This window comes from Trachemys scripta, chromosome 4 (assembly GCF_013100865.1).
Source record: "Trachemys scripta elegans isolate TJP31775 chromosome 4, CAS_Tse_1.0, whole genome shotgun sequence".
Taxonomy (NCBI): domain Eukaryota; kingdom Metazoa; phylum Chordata; order Testudines; family Emydidae; genus Trachemys; species Trachemys scripta.
Window position 1 is genome coordinate 62,734,259 of NC_048301.1, and position 27,578 is coordinate 62,761,836.

Below are 27,578 nucleotides of genomic sequence, written 5' to 3' on the forward strand. Positions count from 1 at the left end.
AGACAGTATGGCAAACACCGGCCTCCAGTGCACCAACTGCGAAAGGCGTAGAGAGGAAGTACTTCGCCCCCTCCAAGGGGTTCGACTTCCTCTTTTCTCACCCAACACCCTGTTCACTGGTCGTCTCTGCGGTCAACGAACGAGAGCAGCATGGCCAGCAAGCCCCGGTCCCCAAGGCCAAGGAGGCAAAGCGCTTGGACTTATTTGGTAGGAAGGTCTACTCGTCCGGGGGCCTCCAGTTGAGGATCGCTAACCAACAAGTGATTCTGAAGAGACACAATTTCAATTCTTGGGCATCAGTCTCCAAGTTTAAGGACTCCCTGCCCCAGGGTTCACAACCCGAGTTCGCTGCCTTAGTGAACGAAGGGAAGGCAGTAGCCAAAACCTCTCTGCAGGCCTCTCTTGACTCCGCGGACACAGCTGCCAGGACAATCGCGTCAGGAGTGGTGATGAGGTGGTCGGCATGGCTACAGGCTTCTGGCCTTCCCCCAGAGGTGCAAAACACCTTGCAAGACCTCCCGTTTGAGGGGTCAGGCTTGTTCTCAGACCAGACCAAATGGTAATATGTACCAGATTACATAGCCTCAAAGACTCTCGAGCAACCCTCAAGTCGTTGGGAATGCACACCCCAGTGACACAGAGGAAACCCTTTATGCCCCAACCACCGCAGAGGCAATACCACCCTCGTCCTAGACAGGAACCATACCGCAGAAGGGGCAGGGATAACAGGCGTAGACGGAACAACACGCCTAACCAGGGCCAAAGCCAAGGCCAAGGCAAGCTGCAGCCGGGAAATAAGCAAGGGTTTTGAAGCTGCGATCGAGGACAGCGTACCGACCCTTATACCGGATCCTCCGCAATGTTTCAGGGGCCGCTTGTCCCATTTTTACCGTGCTTGGTCCCGTATAACATTGGACCGCTGGGTCCTTCGCACAGTGGAGGCGGGATACACCCTTCAGTTCTCCTCGCCCCCTCCCTCCCATCCCCCATCCCCGTCCCTCTTCAGGGACCCCTCTCACGAGCAACTCCTTATGCAGGAGGTGCGGGCCATCCTCAAAGTAGGAGTGGTGGAAGAGGTCCCTCCGGACCTAAGGGGGAAAGGGTTTTACTCCAGATATTTCCTTATTCCCAAAGCAAAAGGGGGCCTCCGTCCTATTTTGGACCTCCGCAAACTAAACAAATTTTTGGTCAAGGCACGTTTTTGTATGGTCCCCCTTGGCGCTATTATCTCATCCCTGGATCCGGGGGATTGGTACGCTGCCCTCGATATGAAAGATGCGTACTTTCACATCGCCATCCACCCTGCCCACCGGCGGTTCCTGCGCTTCACCATCAACCAACACCATTTCCAATTTGCGGTCTTACCCTTCGGCCTAGCAACGGCCCCACGAGTGTTCACGAAATGCATGTCCGTGGTGGCAGCCTTTCTTCGAAAAAGAAAGATACGGGTATACCCGTACTTGGACAACTGGCTCCTCGCGGGCAGGTCAGAGGACAAGGTCCGCTCCCATGTGGCACTGGCGTTACAGGTGTTCCGCAAGCTCGGTCTACTGGTCAATGTACCCAAGTCCTCACTGATCCCCCTGCAGAGACTGGATTTCATAGGAGCAGTCCTGGACTTGGTGGTGGCATGGACAAGTCTTCCAGTTTCCTGGCCATTCAAAGGGTCGTAAGCTCCATCCAACAATTTCCCACGACCATGGCTAGATGCTGTATGCAACTCCTGGGGCACATGGCGGCTTGCGCACACGTAGTCAAACATGCCCACCTAAGACTCAGACCGTTACAGTTGTGGCTAGCCCAAACGTATCACCCCAACAGAGACCCCTTGGACCTAGTAGTGACAATCCCAGCTCGGGTGTCGAACTCCCTCTGCTGGTGGCTCGATCAGCAGCAAGTTTGCGAAGGGGTCCCTTTCGCCACACACAACCCACCCTGACGTTAGTGACAGATGCATCGGACCTGGGCTGGGGGGCACACCTACGGGACCTGCAGACCCAGGGCTTATGGTCCAGGGAAGAAAAGTTGCTCCACATCAATCTGAAGGAGTTAAGGGCAGTTCACCTCGCCTGCCAGACCTTTCACGCTACCGTAGAAGGCCACAGCGTGTCAGTTCTGACGGATAACACTACCGCCATGTTCTACATAAACAAGCAGGGTGGGTCCCGATCCTCTCCCCTCTGTCACGAGGCGCTCCTCCTATGGGACTTCTGTATAGCCCATTCAGTCCAACTACTGGCAGCATATCTCCCAGGGGTCCAAAACGGGTTAGCAGACCGCCTCAGCAGGTCGTACCACATTCACGAATGGACGCTGAGAAAGGACATCCTGCATTCAATCTTCCAGAGGTGGGGGTTTCCCCAGGTGGATCTCTTCGCCACCAAGGATAACAGCCAATGCCCTCAGTTTTGTTCATTCCAGAACCTCAGCCCAGGCTCATTGGCAGATGCCTTCGCGATTCAGTGGGGTGGGAGCCTGAGGTATGCCTTCCCACCATTCCCGCTCATCCACAGGGTCCTGCTCAAGACCCGCAGGGACAAGGCGACAGTCATCCTCATCGCACCAGCGTGGCCACACCAGCATTGGTTCACGACCCTGCTGGAACTGTCCTTGACCGCCCCGATTACCCTACCCTTCCATCGCGACCTCATCACACAGGACCGGGGTTGCCTACTCCACCTGAACCTACCGTCGCTACATCTCATGGCGTGGTATCTCTCTGGCTAAACGATACGGAGCATAGGTGCTCCCACCAGGTCCAGCAAATTCTTCTTGGTAGTAGGAAGCCCTCCACAAGAGCAACCTACCTTGCCAAATGGAAGAGATTCTCTCTCTGGTGCGAGCATAATCACATACAGCCTCTCCGGGCCTCCATCCTATCAATACTGGTCTACTTGCTGCACCTCAAGCATCAAGGGCTCGTCCCCGCCTCAATTAAAGTGCATCTGGCCGTCATATCAGCGTTCCACCCGGGAGAGTTGGGGTTTTCGGTATTCTCCAACCCCACAGTAGTTCGATTCCTCAAGGGGCTGGAGAGGGTGTTTCCCTACTCACGCCCAGTGGTCCCTGCATGGAACCTTAACCTGGTCCTAACTAAACTCATGGGACCGCCCTTTGAACCCCTAGCCTCTTGCTCCCTCATGCACCTCTCATGGAAGGTAGCATTTCTAGTGGCCATCACATCGGCTAGGAGGGTATCGGAATTGAGAGCCCTCACTTCGGAACCCCCTTATACAGTTTTTTATAAGGATAAGATGCAACTGAGGCCGCACCCCAAATTCCTTCCTAAGGTGGTCATGCAATTTCATATGGGGCAGGACGTTTGTTTACCGGTGTTCTTCCCCAAGTCCCATACGGACCCAAGCCACCGCAGCCTGCATACCCTCTATGTCTGTAGAGCCTTGGCATTCTATCTGGAACGGATCAGGCCATTCCGCAAGTCGACAACTGTTCATTGCGAAGAGAATGAAAGGCCAGCCTATCTCGGCTCAACGCTTGTCAGCATGGATTGTGCTTTGCATCCGCACATGCTATGAGCTCGCCAACATACCAGCCCCGGCGATCAGGGCTCACTCGACTAGGACCCAAGCGTCCTTGGTGGCTTTCTTGGCGCAGGTTCCACTCCAGGAAATCTGTAAAGCGGCCACCTGGTTGTCGGTGCATACGTTCACAGCCCATTATGCAATCCATCATCAGACCAAAGAGGACGTGGTGGTCGGCAGGGCTGTGCTTGAATCAATTGTTCCTTGACTCCTACCCTCCTCCAATGGTAAGCTTGTGAGTCACCTAATGTGTAACGGACGTAAACAATCACTCGAAGAAGAAAAAACGGTTACCTACCTTCTGTAACTGTTGAACTTCAAGATGTGTTGTTCACGTCCATTACACTTCTCACCCTCCTTCCCCTCTGTCGGAGTCACCGGCAAGAAGGAACCGAGGGAGGGTCGTGCCCGCAGGGTTATATATACGCTAGAGCGGGGCGCCGCTTTGGTGGGAGGGAGGGGACCCTGTTGGCCTGACGGGAGCCGCTGAGGGAAAAAGTTTCCGACGTCCGTGCACACAACGCGCGCACACCTAATGTGTAATGGATGTGAACAACACATCTCGAAGAACAACAGTTACAGAAGGTAGGTAACTGTTTTTTCTTACTCTTTGTCACCCTTATGCTTAAGGGAGTCTTGTCAGAGTTAAGCTGACATTACTGTCCAAATGGTAAGATAAGAGACTCCATAATGTCTGCTAGAGAGTTTGCTATTGCTATCAATTTTACGTGGAAGATGCACAGATACACAGTAACGTATGGCAGTATAAAACCATTAGATCGATAAGCTAAATTAGACAATCAGCATGCAACCCAAATCTCTTACAATTTGTCATTTAAAGTGCATCCAAGAACTTTAGAGGTTTACGAAACAATTTAAAACTAAAAACACCATTTAAAATATTTTGGACAATAATCTCCTATCCCAATAATCCTATCCTAAGGTGGTGCCTCTCCCTAGTTCTCAAATAAGACCTCACTATTATGGCATATGTACTTTTTAAAAGTTCAGCTGACAGGGTCAGTGTTGCATAGTTTAACATGCGTCAGCTGTCTTAAATGACTTGGAGAGAAAATGAAAATATATCAAAGGAACAAAGAAGGGCGAGAAAGGTGGCTAAACCTGCAATGTTTATCATCTTACATCTCAGGTGAGACTTATTGTGCTATAATTACAAAGCTGTGATATATCTTTCTACAGTGTATATCCTGGAATGGAGGCAAAATAAAAGGTTAGACCAGGGGTCAGCAACCTTTCAGAAGTGGTGTGCCGAATCTTCATTTATTCACTCTAATTTAAGGTTTTGCGTGCCAGTAATACATTTTAACATTTTTAGAAGGTCTCTTTCTATAAGTCTATAATATATAACTAAACTATTGTTGTATGTAAAGTAAATAAGGTTTTTAAAATGTTTAAGAAGCTTCATTTAAAATTAAATTAAAATGCAGAGCCCCCCGGACTGGTGGCCAGGACCCAGGCAGTGTGAGTGCCATTGAAAATCAGCTCGTGTGCTGCCTTCGGCACGCATGCCCTAGGTTGCCTACCCCTGGGTTAGACCCTATCAAGGTTTTGACTAGATACAGAAGAAAAAAATGTGGCAGAGAAACTTTGCCTATGACAGCTCTTCTTCATCTAAGTGTATACATTTAAACAGCCTTAAATTTTATTTTATTATGGGACAGTTAACTACTAGTTTCACACCACCTTTATGTAGAGTAGGCCAAAAAAAAGTTATAGTGCAATTACTCCAAGGACTTTTAAGAGCCTGTCTGAAAGCACGGTTTCAGTCTAAGCTTCTGGCTTGAAACACCTAGACTCCCTGTAATTACTGTCTCAGATGGCAGCAAGGTGAATTTAGCCCTTCACCCTTTAACGATATGTAAACTGAGGTCCATGCATTCTTACTCCATGCAAGTCAATTGAGTAAGATTTAAAAAAACAAACAAACAAAAACAGAAGGTGGATCTGCCTTGGGTAGACATGGGGATCCCCTGAGACATTGCATTAGGAGAGGTGTTTGAGCAAGTAGCATGGGACAAAATTCAGACCATTGCCACTGCCCACAATGCTGCATAATGTAATGAGTGTTCCTATTGGGTATGGGAAAGCAGGCAGGTGCAAGCCCACCCATTGCTAAAGGACCCTCCCACAGCCTTAGGGGAGGATCCACAAGGTTCAGGAACTCAAATAATTACAGGGGACAACCAAAAATGTAACAGGGGCAGGGGTGAAGGTCAAAGGGTCCAACAAAGGGAACCTGAGGGGGACACTGAGCAGAGAACCCCGGACAGCGCCCACTGCTCCTTGGTGTCAAGGGAGCCAGCAGATGTCGCCCAGAGGAACTGTGCTGGGATGCGTGAATAGAGGGAGGACCGGAAATAGGACCCACACTCGCAAAGAACCTCCTCAGCCAACATCCTCTCCCTGGTGATGTAGTGAGTGTTAGCAGGTGGCTATCCTCCAACTCTAGGAATGGCTGCATTTCTGTGGCTCCAGCTGTCTTCTATACCGTTTATGAAGTATTCTGGGGTGAAAGCTGCTAGATACCTATAAATATATCCCATTTACATTACTGCATTTTATAACCCTGTTTTTGATTTAAATTGTGAGGGGAAGGAGGTGGGGGATGCACTCTACTCTTAGTTTTTGGAAGTCACTATTATACTGAGTGCAACTGTAACCTCTCATTCCCAGTCTTGATATCACCATAGAACCACCTAAGATGCATTTGTCTTCATCCCTTTTGGGTTCCTGGGGAGATAGATGGGCCTAGTGGGGATCAGAAACTTCTATGTGATGAGGGTCCAGCCAAATGGGCCAGATATAAACATGATTCTCTATGGCATGGGCCTAAATCTAGTCCCACTATTATTTGGAATTCATGTGTTTGAGCCCTTCTAGAAGTGATTGCTATTACAGGGCATGTTTGGGGAAAGGAGACAGGCTCCAAAGAATGTTCTCCCTGCAAATTGGCATTTTTGAGAGAGAGAGAGAGAGAGAGAGAGAGAGAGAGAATGTGTATTATTATATATATAAAGAACAGCAGGGGGAGTTACCAAATCCCATCCTCACTGCTAGAAGTTCAGCTGTTGTCAGGGATCAAGAAAACTAGTTAACTCCTTTGCCTTCCCATCTGTGCATTTACATCACAAAATTCTTGGTGCAGTTCCTTATAAGCAGCTGGCCCTGGGAACAACACATGGAGAAAAAGCAGCCAATCCCAAAGGAACAGCAGACATGTGGATAAAAAGGGAAAGGACGGGGGCCACTTCAGCTGTGTGTAATGAGGAACTATCTGAACATTATTACATGGCTGGCTAGTACAGCAGAGGCAGGAGAGGGACATACCCATGAAAGGACAATTGCTGAGAGTGAATCTTGGTGTGGGAGGAACTAGGCTATAAGTCTTACGTAGCTGTGAATCACCACCAAGCACTAGAGAGATTCTACAGACCATGCCAAACTCATAATCATCAACATTCTTAGTTTAAAATGTGGGGTCTCTCTCAGCAGTTTCATGTTACAGTTCATAGAAACAAGAACTGGTAGTAACAGAAGGATCATCAGTTCTGAGTTTTGTTATGTGAATGATGAGAATGGCAATGGTCTACTGTTCTCCAGTCACGTTGAAATCACTTCTGTTGCTACTTAACTTTCACTCTTCTTTCAGTGGCTGCAGCTCACCATGTATGCTTAAATTGACCTGGCCTCCCTCCCCTTGTGCATGAACACTGCCCACGACTCTCAGGATTTCTGTTGGAAGCAACCAGCTTCAGAATATGAAAGACTTCCCAACACAGCTGCCTCCCCTGCTTGGAGCCACAGAGCAAAGAACGATTGTTACCCAAGGCAACTTGCACGTTCCCATGCTGAGCTCGAGGAAGGCACAATATAAAAACAGATGGCAATACCCTTTAAGAAAGTGTCTAGAGCTCACTACCTAAAAACTAATCTATTAATGCCACCCTGGCATTTTCCTTTTGCAACACAGGTTTAATTTACTGATGACCAAACGTAAGCATTTTTGGCATGGTAAGGTTACCATCAGTCACTCCCCACACAATGCACATGCCTTTCCACTACTATGCTGGCATGTGGAAAATATTTTCCCTACCTCTCCAGGGCTAGTAATTCCAAGTCAACCGTTAGTCCTTATGCAGGACTAAGTCTGTATCTGAACTGGGTCTCATAGGCACCACTGCCATCTTCTCACTCTTCGGTTTCTCTGTTCTAATTCTGGTTTCAGTATTGCTAGTGCTGCTTCTTCACAACAGCGTACTCAACCATAAAATCACACTGATCCTGTGTTTTTTCCTGTGATGAACCATCTAGTATTTTTCATATAATGGCTCAGTGGGCCAGTGTTGATGGTGTTCAAGAACACAAATGATGAAGACATTATGGATATGTCTACAATGCAATAGAAGGTGAATAAATAAATGTGTTCTTAACCTGGATTATCTACATGGGTTAAAATAGCAGTGAAGACATCACAGTGTGGCTTTTAACTTGAGTTAGCAGCTACAGTTCAAGCCAGTGGAGCAGCCTGGGGCTGACCTCCAGCTGCTAACCTGAGTTAAAAGGTGAATTGCTGTGTCTTCCCTGCTATTTTAATCCATGTAGATAATCCAGGTTAAGAACACATTTCCGCCCCCTCTCCCCCCCCCCCCTTTTTTTTTTTTTTTTTTTAAGTGTAGCTGTACCTTGTGTGCTGACAAGGGCTTGCTGCCTGTTGAAAACAAGACAATTAAATGAGGCACCAACAAAATATGGAGTTTAACTCCCCTCCATTTTCAATGGGAACTGAGTAACTAACTCCCTTAATCTCTTCTGAAAATCTGACCTGTAACTACCTTGATATTTGGATATGAAGATGCCTTATGACTATCTAGAACAGAGACACCCTTCTATTACTACACAAACAAGTGAGCACTTCCTGTTATTTTATACATTGCCCCATTGTGTACCATTGTATTATTTTAAACCCTTCCTCATCAGACTGAGATAACGCTATCAGTGGAACTGAATCCAGCAACTAATTGCAAGTTTGCCTAGCTCCCGTCTCCAATGGAAACTGCACCCTTCAGCTTTTAAGCTTACAAAACTGCACTTTAATACAAGCAATTTCTGGTCTTTTAGTCTCAACTTTGTTTTTACAAAAGTCACTTTGTGAATGTAAATTTTATCTGACATACTAGTATTAATCTAGAACAACTCTGCTGTATCAACTGTTTGCTCCTCATACCAGCCTAGAGTGTTAGCTTTGGATCTGTACTAGTTTATAAACCAGCCTTAATCTCAGCACTGAGTTGTTAGATGGAAAGGAGCTTCCATGATTTGAAGCTCTTTTTAAAAGGGCAATTTATCAATTACTTAGCATCAACTTACCCTGTTGTCTTGAGGTGTTTCTCCTCCCCCCCCCCCCCCCTGCATTGGCTTGTGGGTTTAAGTTAAGCAGAGAGAAAAGCAAGCTTACCAGAAACCTCAAACTCCTTTCTCCAAAGCAAGGAGAGGCCAAAACATTAGGATTATCTATGTGCGTAGCTACTACTGGAATCAGCAAAGTGGGAGGCTTCTGTGATTGACAGCATGCCCAAGATGGAGATTTAAAAAGAGACTACTTTGCAACCCCACAACAAACAAACGGTAAAAGTGGGGTTATCTTGGAAGGTGACTCCAAGTCCATTTGTAAATTAAGAGGTTCCTAGGCACCTTCATTGAATGTGACTATTTTGAGAAAAAAGAATTTGGTGCAATTCAGATACAAGAGTTCTACTTATGCAATCTAATAAATACTTGTGCTTGTGGTTTGATTCATTGTCATTTTTGCAGGAATGAAGAGGCAAAATGAAAGACTGGAAAGTACTTAATTATGCTGTACACAGGATGCCTTGAGGCTACTTATATGGCAAAGGTGTTGGGTTTTTATATCCATTTCCCTCTAACTGAAAGGCATCTGTCAATTAACCCTTTAAAATCAACATATAAAGTCTCCAGAACAGACAGATGGAGCAAATACAGAGAAGAACAAATTCTAAAGACATTAGGTTTTGTCATGATTACAGCCTCTTTGTTTCTGTGGTGTGGTATCAGTATTCATGGACAATACAGCAGAACAAAGACACTAGAACATTTTAATACAATTAGCCCCAAAATTTGGTGTGCATTCAACCATGGCAGAGCTTCCAGGGGGAAGAAAGAAAAAGAAAAAAAAAAAAAAAAAAAAGTTAAGCTTCTGATATTCTCAGACACTGAAAAATATTTTAAGTTGCGAAAATAATACTGAGATGTGCCATCCAGGCAATTTACTCCCTTAAAATTACTCCTAAGAAGAAATTAGAGACTCTAAATAACAAGATATTAAGCCAGGCACGTTTCAGGCTGTCATGCTCCTTATTGCGCCACATGCTGCCTTGATATAGCAGGATTCTCAAAATAATAGTACCACAATACACAAGAGCAAAAAGATGCACATGTTGGGGGAAATGTGTGTTAGTCCAACTTCCAATTTAGGGGAGTCTGGAGATCAGTCTGATTTTTATGGGTATGAATGATTTCTTCACATCATTTAGCCAATACACTCTACCATGGCAGTCAAAACACTGGTTTGTTTGGGTCTTTTTATTGCAGTTTCCACACAATGCAGTTAGTCTAATTTAAGTTTGTTTTTCATGCTTCTAAATGACAAACGATTGCTTCTCAGGGTCTGAATTTTACCATTCAGCACCACTGGAAAAAAATATGTAGATGCCTACCTAGTTACAAGCCTAACTTTAGGCACCCAGGTTTGAAACTGTTGGCCTTTATGTTCAAAATGCTGTAAGAACATTTACTAATCCTCACCATCCACATGAGGTACTTAAATATTAGAGAAAGGTTAAGTAACTTGCCTAAGGTGACATGGCAGCTCTAGCAAGGCAGGCCAGAACACAAGGGTATCTGTATTCCAGTCCAGTGGTAAATCCACAGTCTTTATTTCCCAATTGGAAGCACACATTAATGTTACACTTTCTGGTCATTCCATATAAAAGCTATCACACAGAGCTGATAGATTAAATCATTCTAAATTATCCAGTGAAGGAATTAATTCCATTCAGAATGTATTAAACTGAGACAGAACACCTTAGTATAAAGAACTTTTATTTTTTCCTTTTTTTTTTGTTTGTTTTGCTTTATAAAGTTCCATTAATATGTTCACAGCTTTGCACCAAAATGAAAGAGGAAAGACCAAGTCATTCTGTGCACATGATCCACACAGCTTTACTTATGAAATACTAAAAAGCCACATTGTTTTATCCCACTTTCATTCTTCCAAAGACTAGGTTTAACATTTGTAACAAAATGAAGTTGGAGAAGCTGGCAGGCACATATTAAAAAAACACTTCACCTATACAGTTTGCTTTTTATTTTTACTAATAAATATTTTACAAACAATAACTGAAACAATTTCAATAATCCTGCTTGCATATTCTACAATTTGGGACTATCTAGACTATGTCCAGGCGGTAGTACCATACATACCTGAAAACATCTTAAATTTCATCTAGTATTTGTGTTTAGTCACAAAAGGGAAGTCATCCTGTCATGACCACAGATTTATCCACAGGAATCCAATGTTTGCTAGAACTTGATTTGCATTTATAGGTTTTGTTGTTTTCTTTGTTTGTTTTGATCCAGCAGTGTTGCAGTGTGAAGGTCTGCAAATATGCACAGAAAACTTTGCAGCCAAACTTGTGCTGTTTAGCAACAGGCTTTTACAACAAATTCCATTTATCATCTTATATTTTGACCACGCATTTTTGAAGTCTGCATTCTAAACACTTGCCACAAGAAGGCAAACAGAAGCTGGGGTATTTAATGCATTTTTATATCAATGAACTGAAAAATCCCCCATCTACCTCAAAAATGGTCCTTGCTGACCACAGCTCAGTAATTAAGGCATCTTGGAGGGCAGGGGTGAGAAATACTAAATCATCATCAACTAGCTACCATTTCTTCCATTAAGGCCCTGCAATTGGGAGGGAAAAAGATGACTGAAAAGCAACAATATTGATAATGTATCTACCAATTCAACTGCTGTTTTCTGAGAACAAATAAATTGTAATTTGGGATATAGCTAGAAGATGGTAACACCTTTTAGAGCTACTCCATTTATTCTCTCCTCCTTGTGATTGGAGGTGGAGTAGGCGAACATCATGTGGAATTCCCAGATTCTTTAAAAAAAAAAAAAAAAAAAAAAAAGATTTACAATGGAAAGGTTTCCTGAAGATTATCTTCTGTGATACATAACCTATTTCCTATGTTACCACAACACGATCATGTTCTGAACACTTAAACCCACTAAACATGGTCATGGCATAAGCAAAGTATCAGTATTGTTGGGGGTAAGGGGGGGCGGCGGCGGCAGCAGGGAGTGGTGCTATGCACTCCATTAAGACCATCATATTTTAGTTATACACCATACACAGCCCTTAGCCAATATATAAGAAAAAATAAAAATAAAGCCCCACTTTCCTCTAGTTACTTTATTTTTAACTCTTTCCTTTCAAGAAAAGCCAAATACAGTCTTGAACACTGCTTCAGATGTGTAGTATTGCTTTCCTAGAGACATCTATTCTTCCAACAAATATTCCCCTTTCCCAAGGCAAATTTCTAGTAGTTCTTTGAGTGGAGGAATGCCAGATATCCCACTCCTGTGTGGGTTCAGGGATGGGGGACCAAATTTGCCTAATAAATCCAGATTTTAAATTTAAAGAACTACTGTCCCTGCAATTTTTTTAGTGCCTGGAAGAACCAAGTGGTCATTAATTAAATCCACACAGATTTCCAGTTGAACAGGTAGGAAAGTGGATAATACAGATGGGCCCAAAACTGAACCCCATATCCAAATGCCCCTCAACTTTGGGGAAGTTCAGATCTTCATGGCAGTTTTGTGGCTTAGGGCTCTCTCATGGAAATTTGCGATGCAGCAAAATGGTATAACCTTTTTCTCTGAACCCCAAAAGTAACTACAGACAACTTATGAATATGCTGCTAAAACTTTTGTAAAGCTCATCCACCTACATAATTTCCCCTGACCACCACTAATTCTAATATTTAATCAACATCTGTTTCTTTGTAAGCTACCAAACTTAGGCACCCAGATGGGAATCACAGTTAGTTCTCTCCTTCTGGCATAACAGAAAGCTACATTTCATCAATTCCAACTACACTGGGAGGATAGTTTAAAAAGGTTAACCAAAGAAAAGATTTCAGATGTCTTGAAATTAACTAAAAAGAGTTGGAAATCTTTGTTCACTCTCATCTAACTTTAAGCCCCCCCCCCTCCCGCCCCTTATAAAAGTAGTCAGGAACACAAATGAAAAGTGTGAGAACGGCATATCTTGCAATACTTAATATAGTGCAAAGAACATTCACACATTCTTGCAAACACAGTCATTGACAGTTTCCCAACATATTAAAGAAATGGGGAAACAGTGCAAAGTACCACAAGGAAAAGTAATAAAATGCACACGCACACCAGTCCTCAAAATGCACTCCACAAGCTTGTCCTTATACACATGGCTCTGTACCTTCGCTTCAAATCACATTCTGCTAAGAATATCCTAAAAAATTCACATTGTTTCTTCCAGACCTTTGCATGCAACTTTCCTATTGTGTGAAAGCTCCTGAATGTCAGTGGTTTAGGAGGTGTTTTGTAAGCCTTCCACAGCCTTCTGCTTTAAGATTGAGTTGCCAAAAAATCCCACCACGCGCACACAAAAATTACACTGCTCAGAGAGCTCCTTGAATTAGACTGGCACTTAAAGTACTCCATCCATAGGCCACAGCAAGTGAGAACTCTTACTTTCCTGTACTGAGCTGGTATTAAAAGGGAGGGAAGATCACCCTTTGCTACCTTCACTTAGTCTCATGACCTAGAAGGTGTGTGGGGAATAGGGAAAGGATGGGGGCGGGGAGGGACCAATCCCGCAAACAGCCTTTTCTATTTTGCAGTTCCTGCTGGACAAATGAGATTTCAGTCCCCCTCAGGAGTAAGTAAGGAGCAAATCAGACCACTGGAAACAATAAGCATGGCCTTCCCTTTATGGCAGTTTGCGGTATCTTAAAAGCATTCGTAGAATGAAGTCTTCTACAGATGATATGCACTTTGTACCCTCAGCTTCTGCTTGAGATCCTTGGACTCTAAAATCCTGCTCCACACCCAGCAGCTCTCTGTTGCACACTTCCATGATAAACTCGAGTGACTGCGAAGCTGATGCAAATAAAGTCAGTTTACACTGGAAACAGAGCAACACCAAAATGGCTGTGTTCAGACATGTGGTGCCTGTGCATCTGCTCAGTAAACTGACTTTCATAAAGAGACAGGATTGCAGTGCCAGTCAACAAAATTCTATGTGAGATCTCAACTAAAGTAAGTTATGAAATCTGCCAAAATAAACTACCAAAAATCAGGAATCCAGCTCTTGTGTATCAAGACAGTAGTGGTTGTCAAAATGCAAAATACAAAGCTGGCATTACTCTCTGTACCGTCTGCCACTAAGGTCCCTAGTCTTTTAATTTGTTAGAGATCACTAAGGGGGTGTATGAAGGAAGAAGTCAGGCTGCTTTGCGGCTGCAACACCTCTCAAAAAAGTGTCTGCCCTCATCACAAATCTCCTTAGAGAATGTAATGTGCAGGACAGTGAAATCCAGTCAGTCACTGTGCATTTTACCAATCAGAGCAACCTTTAAACAAAGAATAATCAAAATGTCAAAGCATAAATTGCAGTCAACATTAAAAAAAAAAAAGGAACCACTTCATTCCAGTTTCCCATTAAAATACTATATAGTTTTATGAGGACAGCCAACATTTGTAATGGAAATTCAGTGCTAACTCTCTGTGGAACTTGTGCCTTTCTAGTTAGAAATATTTTATTAAAATTGGCTAAAAAATGAAAGCATGTGTGGGATTTGCATACAACATGAAACAGTTGAACATTACTCGCCTTGGTTAAATCCTTGCACCTTTGAAGGTATTATTGAATGCTGGCACCTAGTTTTATCTCAGTCAGAATAACGCTCTGAATGCCCAATCTTAGATGCACAGAATGCACTTCAAATGGGCACACAAGAGGGGATGCTCATAGTGTCTTCTGATGAATAAAAACTGAACACAGTTTGGTCTGAAAGTTAATGGGCCGCTCCCATTTCTACAGAGTTGCATGTGAAATGCAGTCTCTGTAGTACGGCAGTTAGGCTCCACTCCCTTTTTCCACTCCAAGGAGGAAAAGGAGGAGGAAAGAGGACGGGACAAGAGGTGAATGATGTATGGAATAGTTCTGATGTATAAAATTACTTCCCAATATGGGAGGTGAAAAGCTTCATGAGTCGATTCTGCTGTCATCCTTGGCATGTCTTTCAATGTGTCCTGCAGCATCCTAGAGGGAGAGGAACAGAGAACAAGTCATTAAAGAATGACTGCAAAGGGTTCTAGAAGCCACGGTGCACAGCATTCTGAACACATTAAGAAATCACTGGCTTGCAGAAGATATTAACACCCGGCAATCCATATCAAGGTGCCTAGCAAGCAAGACATGAACTATGGTAGAACAGCATTATAAAAACTATGCTAAAAGCTTCGGGGGGAGGAGAGGGTGTTTATAGAAAATTTAACTAGTAAGGTTCTCAGATAATCCCTGTCCATACTATTTGGGGGGAAATTAATAGAATGCTGCAAGCAACTGCTAATTTAAACATAATTGTAACCATCACAAATCTGACTACAGTCGCCAAGGGGAATGGAGATATATACCTATCTCATAGAACTGCAAGGGACCTTGAAAGGTCATCGAGTCCAGTCCCCTGCCTTCACTAGCAGGACCAAGTACTGATTTTGCCCCAGATCCCTAAATGGCCCCCTCAAGGATTGAACTCACAATGCTGGGTTTAGCAGGCCACTGAAATGGAAGTGTCTAGTGCAGGGGTGGGCAAACTTTTTGGGCCGAGGGCCACATCTGGGTGGGGAAATTGTATGCAGGGCCGGGGCAGGGGGTTGGGGTGTGGGAGGGGGTGCGGTGTGCAGGAAGGGGCTCAGGGCAAGGGATTGGGGTAGAGGAGGAGTGCAGAGTTCAGGAGCGGGCTCAGGGCAGGGGTGCAGACTGCGGGAGGGAGCTCAGGGCAGGGGGGTGGAGTGCAGGAGGGCTGCGAGGTGCAGGCAGGGGGTTTAGGGCAGAGAGTTGGGGGGCGGGGTGCAAGCGGGGTTCAGGCTCTGGCCTGGCATCGCTTACCTAAAGCGGCTCCGGGTTGGCAGCAGCGCGCACCGGGGCCAGGGCAGGCTCCTTGTATGCCTGCCCTGGCCCCATGCCGCGCCGCTCCAGGAAGAGCTGCGGCCCCTGGGAGCGGGTGGGGGGGGGAGAGAAGGGGAGGGCTCCGCGTGCGCTGCTCTTGCTGCGCCTCCAGGTACCTCCCCTGAAGCTCCCATTGGAGCAGTGCCTGGAGGCAAGGGCAACGCACAGAGCCCTCTGCCCCACCCTCCCCCCCCGCCCAGGGGCCGCAGGGAAGTGATGCTGACTGCTTCTGAGAGCAGTGTGTGGCCAACGGCATCACAGGGGGCAATCCCGTGGGCCAGATCCCGTGAGGGGCCTGCTCAGGCCCACGGGCCATAGTTTGCCCACCCCTGGTCTAGTGATATACTGTAGGGATCAGCTTTGTCTTATTTATCATCTTCCCTGGGATGCTATATTGAGGGAAGTGGTCACTTGCTAGGCACTGTATAAATATAACTCATGGGGGGATTCTGTGCCCCTGCATGGATGCAGAATTCGTATGGCTCACATTTTTCTGTGCCCCCTGCGCAGAAAAACGCAAAAAAAAAATCTGCTGGGGGCATGTGCCTCTTCCCCGGCAGCCCATCTGTTCCAGCGTGCCTGGAGCAGCCTCAGGGATGGGAGCAGGGGGCTGGATGTGCATGCCTGCGTGATCACCATCGGAGGGGGGTGGGGTGGGGCTGGGTGTACATGTGTGCCAACGAGAGAGAGAGAGACAGACACTCTGTCCCTCTCCCTTGCTACTGCAGCTCACTGGTGTGGAAGGGTAGGGCTTTTTATTATGCACAAGGCAGGCTAGAGGCACAAATGTAGCAGCCATGCCTGAGTTAATTGATTCATTCTCTGATGCACTAGCAGCGTGCAGATTATGTATTCCTCATGGCACCTTATCTCAAACCAAACTTTGCACCCTCGATAATCTGTACGTTATTCCCTGATAACCAGAAACTTCTATGCTCAAACTCTGTTCACAATTTATTTTTAACATCATCTTAGTAACATTGTTAAAGTTGCTGTTGATGGTTAATTGATCTCATTCTCCAAGGCAGAAATGTAGCAGCCTGACTGTTAACGTTATAGGTTGTTAATGTTGCTATTGTTAGTTTACTGTTCCCATTCTCAGTTAATTCCCCTAGGAGCATAAAACCTGTGAAAGTTTGAAGTTCCCTACATTGCCAGGAGCCTTATGATAAATGACAGTAAGGGAATCAGCTAGGAAGATCTATGTGCTTTCTCACTTTTTTCCTGTGCCAAAGTGGCACAATGGGGTTAGATTACAGCTCAGGATTTATTTTACTTACCCATTAAAAAAAAAAAAAAAAAAGAGTTTGAGGGCAAATAAAAAACATTTACCAAGCAGTCAATAAAAAGTCAGGACAATCAGAAGCAAGTACTTCCCAAAGTCCCCAGCCAGGTCCAGGACAATGATTAGTAAAACTGTACGACTTCCATGTGTGGAAGTCTGAGCAATTTAAAAAGTATGGAGAATTTCACAGAATTTTTTGGTGCAGAATCCCCCCAGGAGTAAAATATGTAGGAGACATGATTCCAGCCCCAAAGAGCTTATAGTAGAATTAAAGATGCAACAAGGGAATGTAAACAGTACGTGGGAATGGGGGAGGGAGAACAGTGGAGAGAGAAGGAGGGTAATTGGTAAGATCACATGATTACAAATACTAGTTACATGCACAATTTGATAGCCATTAATAAGGCTCGGTGTTTGTCACAGAGATCATGGATTCTGTTACTTTCCGTCTCCAGTGGCCTGTGCTATTGATCTGGGAGCTGTCTGAGCAGCTCGGGCAGCCCTTGGGCCAGTCGCACCAGACACTGCTGGGACAGTCTTGCGCTTGCGCCCTCCACCCCCACCCCCCGCAGCAGGAGTTTAAGTTGGGGGGGGGGGCTCAGGGCTGGGGGGTCTTATCTGGGGGGGGGCTCCCCAGAAGGGGGACAGGAACTCCCCTCCCTCATCTCTTAGCTCTGTGTGCTGCCCCTGCCCACAGGCACTGCCCCCGCAGCTCCCACTGGCTGCGGTTCCCAGCCAATGGGAGATGCAGAACTGGAGGTTGGGGCAGAGCGGAGGCAGCACATGGAGCTAGGAGCTGGAGCTTGCAGCTTCCCAGGAGCTGGGTAGGGAATCTGTCCCAGCCCCACCAACCCTCCCCCCCACATACCTGCAGCACCCCTCCTGAGCATCCACAGCACCCCCAGTCCCTTCCCCCTAGCATCTGCACCCCAACCCTAACACACATACACCCTCATTTTAGTCAGGGGTATATAGTAAAAGTCATGGACAGGTCACAGGCCGTGAATTTTTGTTTACTGCCTGTGACCGATCCATGACTTTTACTAAAAATACCAATGACTAAAACACAGCCTTACCCATGAATACTTTTAGAGGCCAATTCCCTTCCCTTTCTGAAGTATAAAATATAAAAAGTACATCAGTAATCTCAATGGACATCCAGCTATTATCAGTTTTCACACAACTAATTTGGATTACATTCTGCCACCCCACTCATATTGAATGGTATGCAGTTCAGTGAACAATCCTATCCTTAAAGAAAAAAGGAAGGTGGCAAAGTCTGGCCCTATGATTATATATTCCTTCTCATCTCCAAGCCACAATTTAATTTAGAATTTTTGAGATTTGCTCTTGGTGGGCTGTTTTCACTGTATATAGATTTTAGAAGAATGATGAAAGACTTCAGTTCTGCTTTTCAGTCCTCAAACAAACCTCTTCATTGTGTACTTTTTATAGCATTCAACAAAAAGAAGGCAGACTCTAACAGCTTAAACTGCTTAGAATCAGAATGGTTTCATTGCTAAGCATGGCAGATTTTCCTTTATACTTTAATCCAGGTAACGTCAGGCTCTCGTACTCCCTTTTTCTAGTTCTGTCCAATGAAAACCACAATTCTTCCCAGATGTGCTAACACTGACTCAGAAATCTCTTTGCATCATCTGTATTTAATTTGTTAAAATGAACATGGCTGGTTTTCTTTAGGTCTGTTCCAAGAAGGAACGCTTTTCAAAAATGGAGAAAAACAACATCCGGGAAAAAGAAAATATTATTTTCCACTTAAAAGACAGCAAATCATGGAATAAAAACCCAGTTAAAAAGGAAACAGTTACGCTTTTCTTTAAAAGGCAAGTTTCCATTCCTCGGCACAAGTACAGTGGCTTCTTTAATATTTGGAAAATGCCAACCACATTGTGGGAACTATCAGCAACAAATTGTGTGTCTTATTTTACACAGTTTTAAAATGACCATGTGTCTTAGAATAGACTAAGGCTGTACTGGGAATTCTATATTGAGGGTCAAGTCCTGCTGAACTTACTTATATAAATACTTTTACTGAATTCAATTAAACTATCTGCATGACGGAGGCTATCAGGATTTGACCATTAGTAGGGTCCTACATGGAAAATAAGCAAGTCCGAATTATGGTAACATAATCTGTACTTTATATTCAAGATTCTATCATCCTGTATACTTTCTTACTCCGCTTTTCGCCAGACGACCATGCAAATCCAATTTCTTCACCACATACCTGCTTGGAACCTTTCCTGGAAGTGAAAAAGGCATCGCAGTTCTTCCAGCGACATTTTAGGGTCTGAAAATGTGGGTTGGTGTGATCTGTTAGCAAGTGTTGTTTCAGGTGGTCCACAACTCCAAATATCAGTGAACATCCATGCCACTGGTGGGAGAGTGTATCATAATAAGCCGGGGGGAAGAGAGGGAGGCGCGGGGGCGAGGTGAGGGAGGAGGGGAAGAGAAAGAGAAGTCAGATAATGCTTTCATTCCTGCTGCCCAACAATATTCCACCAAAAAGAGTTTCTCACACACGGTCTCCAAACTTCATCCTTCCTCATATCAAACTACAGAGCCCACATCTCCAAACTGCTTTGGGAGGTTGTGGAAGCTTCTTAACTGGAGGTTTTCAAAGGAAGGGTGAGTGGTTTAGCCGCAACAAATTCTTGGCAGGGGTTTAGACTAGATGACTCTTGCTGTCCCTTCGAACGGTATGATTCTATGGTTCCATTAGCACCAGTTTTAGGGAGGAATGAAATTGGTGCAACAGTAGCATGAAGCCCTGTTTTGTCTTTTCTAGTCAAGCTAAGTCTAGAACAAATGGGCTCTCAATGGAGCTTTACAGCCATTAAACTTGCCAGCATGAAAATTCATCAGAAACAAAAGTGCACTTCTTTGGCACTACAACATCATTGTGCAACTGGAAATATCTAGTGGGCCAGAAAAACAGGAGGTAAGAGGTTTTTCTTTTTAAAGAAAACAAAACAAGATTTAGATACAAGACTAATGTTGCTAACATTAGTGCAACTGTTTCTGTGCACAGTGGGTGCAGTAAAGTAAAAGCTTTTTGTTTCATAAGTTGGCATGTGCCACACACTCAGCTTGAAACAGTCAATATAAGAGAAAGATTTTTAAAAACGATCACTTATCTACCTCAAAACTCAGCACCTGCCATCTACTACAGGGTTCCTGGCAAGGCAGCTGCTCCCAGAGGTTAAACTATTTTCACAGTGGAGCTTAAAAGATGTGTGACTGGCTAAACCAAAAGAGTGCTCTAAAAAAATCATGAAAATGAATCTATTCCATCCCTTGATTTCTGTCCAGACACAGGAGATTGGTCTAGAAACTATAATAAAGAAGGATAAAGAACTGAACACTAGAAATGCTTTGTTCTTTACCCAGCAACGGTAATTCTGCATCAGGTTAAGCCGCACAGCTTGGACGCTGCCATCGTAGCAGCCAGTATAGATCTGTGAAGAAAAAATTATGAAAGAGAAAAAAAATAAAGATGTGTTTTTAAAAGAGATAACAGGCAAAAAGACCAAGTATGAAACATGTGAAGTGGAAAGCCTATGCATTTAAGGCTTTGGAACACTTCTTAGATCCAACATTTAAAAATATTGTTTTTTGAACAAAGTAATTGAAAGAGTTTTGCTTCAGAAACCCCGCTGCACACCTGAAACATGTAGAGAACCAAAATGAGAAATTAACTTGCCTATTTCCATATACAAACTAAATGCAAAACAATTTTTTTTTTGCTGTTTATAGTGTAAATTAGATTGTAAAAATCCTTTCAATTTTAGTAGTGTTATTAACAGGTAAGTTAAAAAATTATTCTTCAACCTGACAGAGTCCCTTAAAGACATTTCCAAGACTTAGATACTGGTTTACAGACCACCTAGAAGTATGCTGTTTCTGATCTCTAATAAACAGCAGTAAACTGATGGCTAATAGTTCAATTTGTAATTTTGGAGAAATGTGAAGCTAACAGATAGTTGAGAATATGACATGTTATTTCTTATTTCCACTATCAGAAGATATCAATTATCTATCTGCTGCAGGGAAGGGACTATACCCTAGTGTTCAAACAGATACAGAAGGAGTGAGAGAATGTCCATTGTATAGTACACTTCACTGACTGCTAATCTGAAGCTTCATTTGTGTCTAGATGCCTAAAGCATCTCAGAAATATGGTACAGCATAAATCTTGGACCACAATCACACAGTTTGGGCAGTTAAATCTCAACTTCAGCCCCATGAGAAGCGGGGCTAGGAAAAAAATATGCATTTCCCATAGTGCATTGGTTCTCAGGTTTTCCTACACTTTACTCTTTTGTTATTACAAATTTGAAAATCAGAAATATTAAGCACTTCTCATTTTAATTCTCATTTTATCAAAGTTCAGGAACAAATTTTCAACTGCACATTCACAAGAGTTTTTAAGGGTGTCCAGCTTAAGCAGGCGAGTACTCAGATCTTTGTGTATACTATAAACCCTAACAACCTCATGTGCATCAGGGTATTTGTATACCTAAGTCAGTCAGAAAAATGTTCATGCACTTCAGCATGTGTTAATTTGAAAGTATGGTCCTGAAAGTTGGAAGTGGTTTGACTGAGTGAAGTCCTACTAAATCTAGTCATATAGCTGCTAGTGGAAATGTCTGAAACAGGACAGAGACACTTCAGGAATTACTTAGGGTTTTAATACTTTAACTGTTCTGATTATAGTAACGATGCACACTATGAAGATTAAATTAATGCCTTATGTCTAGCTGATAGAGCTATAGTCATGAAATTATGATACAAGATTAGCAATCAAACAGCTCAATTTTCCCAACACAATTTAGCATATGAACTATTTTCCAGAATTGCTACATTGGTATATAAACAGCTTTTCTTTATTATTTTTTATTATTATTATTATTATTCTTTTGACTGCCATTTTAAATGGTCCTCTCTCTAGTTCAGTCAGGAAAGTTAAAACAATTAAATCATCTACCACAGATATCAATAAACTCTGAAACCAACACTATCATCAGCTAACAAACAAGACTTTCTATTTTAGATCAATGAAAGGAGGAGAGTTACCATGCTCTTATGAATAGTCATGCACATGATCATATCTGTGTGTCCTCCGTAGACTTGCAAACGGTCATGAGACTTGGGAAGAAAAGAAAACGAAACGTTGGGCATGTAATAGTTTGTCATTTTGCAGGCATTTTTTATTGGCTTGCATAATCAACAGTGACTTTTTAAGAGTTAGGAGCACTGACTATTACACGAGACTTGTAAGGGCCTCGTGGGTGCCACACACTGCAATCACATTGTACTATGTGCTATTAATTTCTTAATTAATGGCAAGGATTCCACCAGTTTTCCTCAGTCTACTCTTTCAGGCCTATTGAATGGCTAGATTGGACTCCTTTCAGAACCTAACACCACTAATCAGCTGGAGGAATTGTTCAGCAATAAAAAGCATTTGTTCTTCAGGGGCTGAGAATATTGCCTCCCTGGTCCGCCCAGCTCCTGCCAAGTCAACATGCAGAATCTATGAGAATCCAACTATGAGAAGCCAACCCCTGTTTTTCGCATGAGAGTACTGACAACTAGGGAGTGGCTGTTAAACTGATCCAGTTTACAGGGACAGACTACATGCCACTCAGCCTTTCAAAGAACAGAAAACTAATTGTCCAGAATCATTTGGAAAAAAATAAAAGGTTAGTTTCTTCTATAGTTAAAATGACTGCAACCAGAGAACCAGCCTGGCTGATGCAAGTGATTATCTGTTGAATTATTTTAAAAGAAGAGGGAGGGGCTGGAAACTAGGAAGATAATTAATATGGTATTTTGCTTGGGAGCTTCTGAAATGTACAAAAAATGGAATAGATAAGAAAATAAATGATGTCTAGGAACAGAACTTACCTGTAGCTCATAAACACGGACAAATTTATCTAAGCAAGCAGTCACCATCACCTTCCCTAAGATGTTCACAACAGTTACTGCATGATTATGGCCTTTATAGATTCGTACCAACTCTCCTGTCTGTGCCAAGACAAGGAAGAAAGAACACCCATTAGATCATGAAAACAGATGCAAACAGCAAGTCTGCAGGTTTCTCATTGAAATAATAGTTTTATTATTCATTATATTACAGAAGTGCTTAGGGGCTAACAAAGAACAAGGCCTCATTGTATAAAACACCACACAAACAAATCATAAGACAAATGCCCTATCCCAAAGAGCTTACAATCTAAATAGATACGACAGGAAAAGGGATACAACATACAAGCAGAGTAATAGTATGCAACATCATGTTAGTGCCATGATTATTTGTATTTATTGTTTGTTATTTAAATCCTTTGTTTTTTTGTTTGTTTTTTCTTTAATGGAGGGAACTTGTTAAATGGAAAAACAAAAGAAGGGCAGGGGAGACACAAACAGCCAAACACCACAGGAGAAAGAATGTTCAGTGTGAAAACTGCGGAAAGCAGTGTGATGACCTTAGCAGCATCTGACACTCCCTGGTCAAACTGCTTCTGCAACTGCTCTGCTGGCTTCAGTCTCAGGCCAACTCCTCCCTGCAGTTTCTTTTCCCACAGCCACATGGTTGGGAGGGAAAGAGAGAGAAGCCTTATTCCTGGGGCAATTCTGTGCCACTGCGGAATGCAGAATTTCTGGCCGCCATTGGACTCTGCAGAGCCCAACTCGCAGTGAGCAAATTGCCCAGCCCTGGTGGGGCTGGAGGCTACACGCTCTTTGATCCTCATTCTTCCGGAAAGGAGAGGGCCTAGGAGACCCAGCCAACTCTGGCAAAAGATGAGGAAGGGCAGGGCCACACACCACGTGCCCTGGCAGGACAGTAAAGAAGTTGGGGGGAGGAAAGGCTCTGGGGGTGCTGGTTTCTGGGCTGGGCTCTGCCCCACAGCTGGGGTCCGTGGGGGAGAAGACGGGGACTGGTGTCCGGGGGCTGCCTTGCAGCTGGGCTCTGGCAGGAGGGGTCTGTGGATATAGGGGCTGAGGGATGCCCTGTGTCTGGACTCTGGGGGGATGCTGGTGTCTGGGCCAGGGGGTGCTCTGCAGCTAGGCTCTGGGGGATGGGAGTGCAGGTGTCTGGGCTCTGGGGTCTCCACTCAGCTGGAACTGGGCTGTTGTAGGGGTTTCTTTAAACTTTCTTTTTTGCTGCTGTCTGTATTGTTGACATACTTGTTGATGGGTATTTTGAAATAAATTACCAAAATAATTGAAACTGGAGTGATTATATTGTGTTATTTTGACAAATAAAATATGCAGAATTTTAAAATATTGTGTGTAGAATTGTCAATTTTTGGTGCAGAATTCCCCGAGGAGTAGGCAGCCATATGGGTTCTACTGCCCCCAGATGAGGGTCTCCCCTTCACTGCTCTGGGTCCAAGGGATTCTGGAGGAAGGGATAGTCCCCATCTTTCTCCTGCCCCTTCCAGGCAAGTACAGCAGTACCTATTTAAACTGCCTTTGCAACTGCTGTGCTAACTTTAGTTTTGGGCAAGCTCCTTTTAAAAGTTTTAAATCTTAGTCATGCCCACCTGATAAATTTAATTGAACATTATATATTTCTCAGGTATGTATCTCACTTAAAAAGTAATTGCAGTAGTTTTTATCTTGCTTATAGAAACCCAAAAAGTGACTTGAAGTTACCAGTTGCGGTTTCCTAGACGTCCTATAGCTTCCTCATTTCCAACCTTCTGCCCCATTTGGTAAAGCATAATTTGTGACAAAGTACACTTGCAACCATATTACCACAACCACTCGGAACTGGTACTTGCCCCCCCCCGAAGTTTAAGAGGCAGAACCAGCAGTTGCTAAACAGAATTAACCACATTACCAGTGGCACCAAATACATCACCAGACTAATTATTCTGTGTCCATCACTTTGCATCATGGCTTTTGGAATTTTTAATTTATCTGTGATATTGTTTCAAAGCAAAGCAGCATTTTCAAAAGAGAGAAGGGAGTAATCCTATTGGTGTGAGTTGGGGATTGGAAGTCAGGATTTCTGATTTCTAGTTCTAGCTCTGCAGTTGACCCATCGACATCTAGTCACACCTCCTGAATAATACAGGACATCAGACTTTCCTGAATTAGTTCCTGTTTGAACTAGAGCACATCTTTTAGAAAAACATCTTATCTTGATTAAAGAATTTCTAGTGATAGAAAACCTACTACAACCCTTGGTAAGTTGTACTAATAGTTAATTACTCACTGCTGAAAATGCATGCCTTACTTTTTAGTCTAAATTCATCTAACTTCAACTTTCAGCCACTGGATCTTGTAATACAGTTGTTTGCTAAACTGAAGAGCCTTCTGTTCCATATGTAGGTACTTATAGGCTGTGAACAAATCACCCCTTAACCTTCTCTTTGATAAGTTAAATATATTGAACTCCTTGAATCTCTCATTAAAAGGCACATTTTCAAATCCTTTTATCATTCTTGTGGCTCTTTTCTGAACCCTCTCCAATTTTTCAATATCCTAGGAATGAAGGATAATGTTTACAAAGTGCTCTGAGTTCCTCAGATAGAAAGGTGCTATACAACATAGTGTAAGAGTCACCATATCCTCTTAAGCATATGGGCTTCCAAAGAAATTCTCATTGCTTTTATCACCTCAACAATAAAAGCTATTTAGGGTTTCAAAGATCTGAATGACTTACATGTATATTGTGGGCGTGGACAGATTGGTCACTGGAGCCACTGAACACCAGATCATTCACAACCTTTTAAAGAGGACAACAGAACAGTTAGTTTTGACTTCTGTATCATTTTTAATATATGAGTGAAACATGTACACACTACTTGAGTAAGGATTTGCTTACTTTAAAGTAGCAATATATTTCACCAAGGGGTATTGACTTCACCAACACTTCCTCCTGTATCCGACCCCCTCCAATCTTTTAATCTAGTGCGAAGAACCCCTTAAAAATTAATTATTCAATGTCTAGCTACAACATTAGGAAACACATTAAGATGCCCAAACGGTAAACGGTGACATTTATGCACTATATATTATACATACACACACGGGATGTCAATTAATCATAGTTAACTCACGATTAACTCAAAAAAATTAATTGCAATTAATCACACTTACAACAATACAATACCAATTGAAATGTATTAAATATTTTTGGACTTTTTTCTACATTTTCAATATTGATTTCAATTACAACACAGAATACAAAATGCACAGTGCTCACTTTATATTATTTTTGATTAACAATACGTGCACTCTAAAAATGATAAACAAAAGATATAATATTTTTCAATTCACCTCATACAAGTGCTGAAGTGCAATCTCTTTATTGTGAAAGTGTAACTTACAAATGCAGATTTTTTTTGGTTACATAACTGCACTCAAAAACAAAACAGTGTAAAACTTTACAGCCTACAAGTCCACTCAGTCCTATGTCTTATTCTGCCAATCGCTCAAACAAGTGTGTTTACTTCTTAGTTACAATGTTACCTGAAAGTGAGAACAAGTGCTCACATGTCACTTTTGTAGCTGGCGTTGCAAGGTATTTACATACCAGATATGCTAAACATTTGTATGCCCCTTCCATTCTTCGGCCACCATTCCAGAAGACATGCTTCCATGCTGATGATGCTCGTTAAAAAAATAATGTGTTAATTACATTTGTGACTGTACTCCTTGGGGAGAGAATTGTATGTCTCCTGCTCTATTTTACCTGCATTCTGCATATATTTCATGTTATAGCAGTCTCAGATGATGACCCAGCACATGTTCGTTTTAAGAACACTTTCACAGCAGATTTGACAAAACGCAAAGAAGGTACTGGTGTGATATTTCTAAAAATATCTACAGCACTCGACCCAAGGTTTAAGAATCTGAAGTGCCGTCCAAAACCGACAAGGTGTGGAGCATGCTTTTAGAAGTCTTAAAAGAGCAACACTCTGATGCGGAAACTATAGAATCCAAATCACAAAAAAGAACCTTCTGCTGGTGGCATCTGACTCAGATGATGAAAATGAACATGCTTCAGTCCGCACTGCTTTGGATCGTTATCAAGCAGAATCCCTCATCAGCATGGAAGCATGTTCTCCGGAATGGTGGTTGAAGCATGAAGGGACACATGAATCTTTAGCGCATCTGGCAACGCCAGCTACAACAGTGGCATGCAAACGCCTGTTCTCACTTTCAGGTTACATTGTTAACAAGAAGCTGGCAGCATTATCTCCTGCAAATTGTAACCAACCTTGTTTGTCTGAATGATTAGCTGACCAAGAAGTAGGATTGAGTGGACTTGTAGGCTCTAAAATTTTAACACTGTTTTATTGGTTCATAATTCTACATTTGTAAGTTCAACTTTCATGATAAAGAGATTGCACTACAGTACTTGTGTGAGGTGAATTGAAAAAT

General features: G+C 43.2%; 2 protein-coding genes across 9 annotated transcripts in view; one reads left to right on the top strand and one right to left on the bottom strand.

Moving 5' to 3' along the window:
- CAPN3 (calpain 3) overlaps positions 1–9,694 on the top strand; it is a 71,231-nt gene extending 61,537 nt beyond the window's left edge. For 5 of the 6 annotated variants that reach the window (XM_034769166.1, XM_034769169.1, XM_034769167.1 and 2 more), the window contains one exon: positions 7,213–8,150. In XM_034769166.1, the coding sequence (XP_034625057.1) occupies positions 7,213–7,239 (27 nt within the window). In that variant the 3' untranslated portion in view covers positions 7,240–8,150. Of the gene's footprint in view, positions 1–7,212; positions 8,151–9,374 lie in introns of those variants that run through there. The other variant, XM_034769168.1, reaches the window with a different exon arrangement.
- A 971-nt stretch (positions 9,695–10,665) lies between these two features.
- ZNF106 (zinc finger protein 106) overlaps positions 10,666–27,578 on the bottom strand; it is a 76,512-nt gene continuing 59,599 nt past the window's right edge. For all 3 annotated transcript variants that reach the window (XM_034769173.1, XM_034769172.1, XM_034769174.1), the window contains 6 exons: positions 25,855–25,917; positions 23,088–23,207; positions 22,254–22,325; positions 20,564–20,635; positions 19,405–19,551; positions 10,666–14,962 (listed from right to left, as the gene is read on the bottom strand). In XM_034769173.1, the coding sequence (XP_034625064.1) occupies positions 14,906–14,962; positions 19,405–19,551; positions 20,564–20,635; positions 22,254–22,325; positions 23,088–23,207; positions 25,855–25,917 (531 nt within the window). In that variant the 3' untranslated portion in view covers positions 10,666–14,905. The remainder of the gene's footprint in view (positions 14,963–19,404; positions 19,552–20,563; positions 20,636–22,253; positions 22,326–23,087; positions 23,208–25,854; positions 25,918–27,578) is intronic.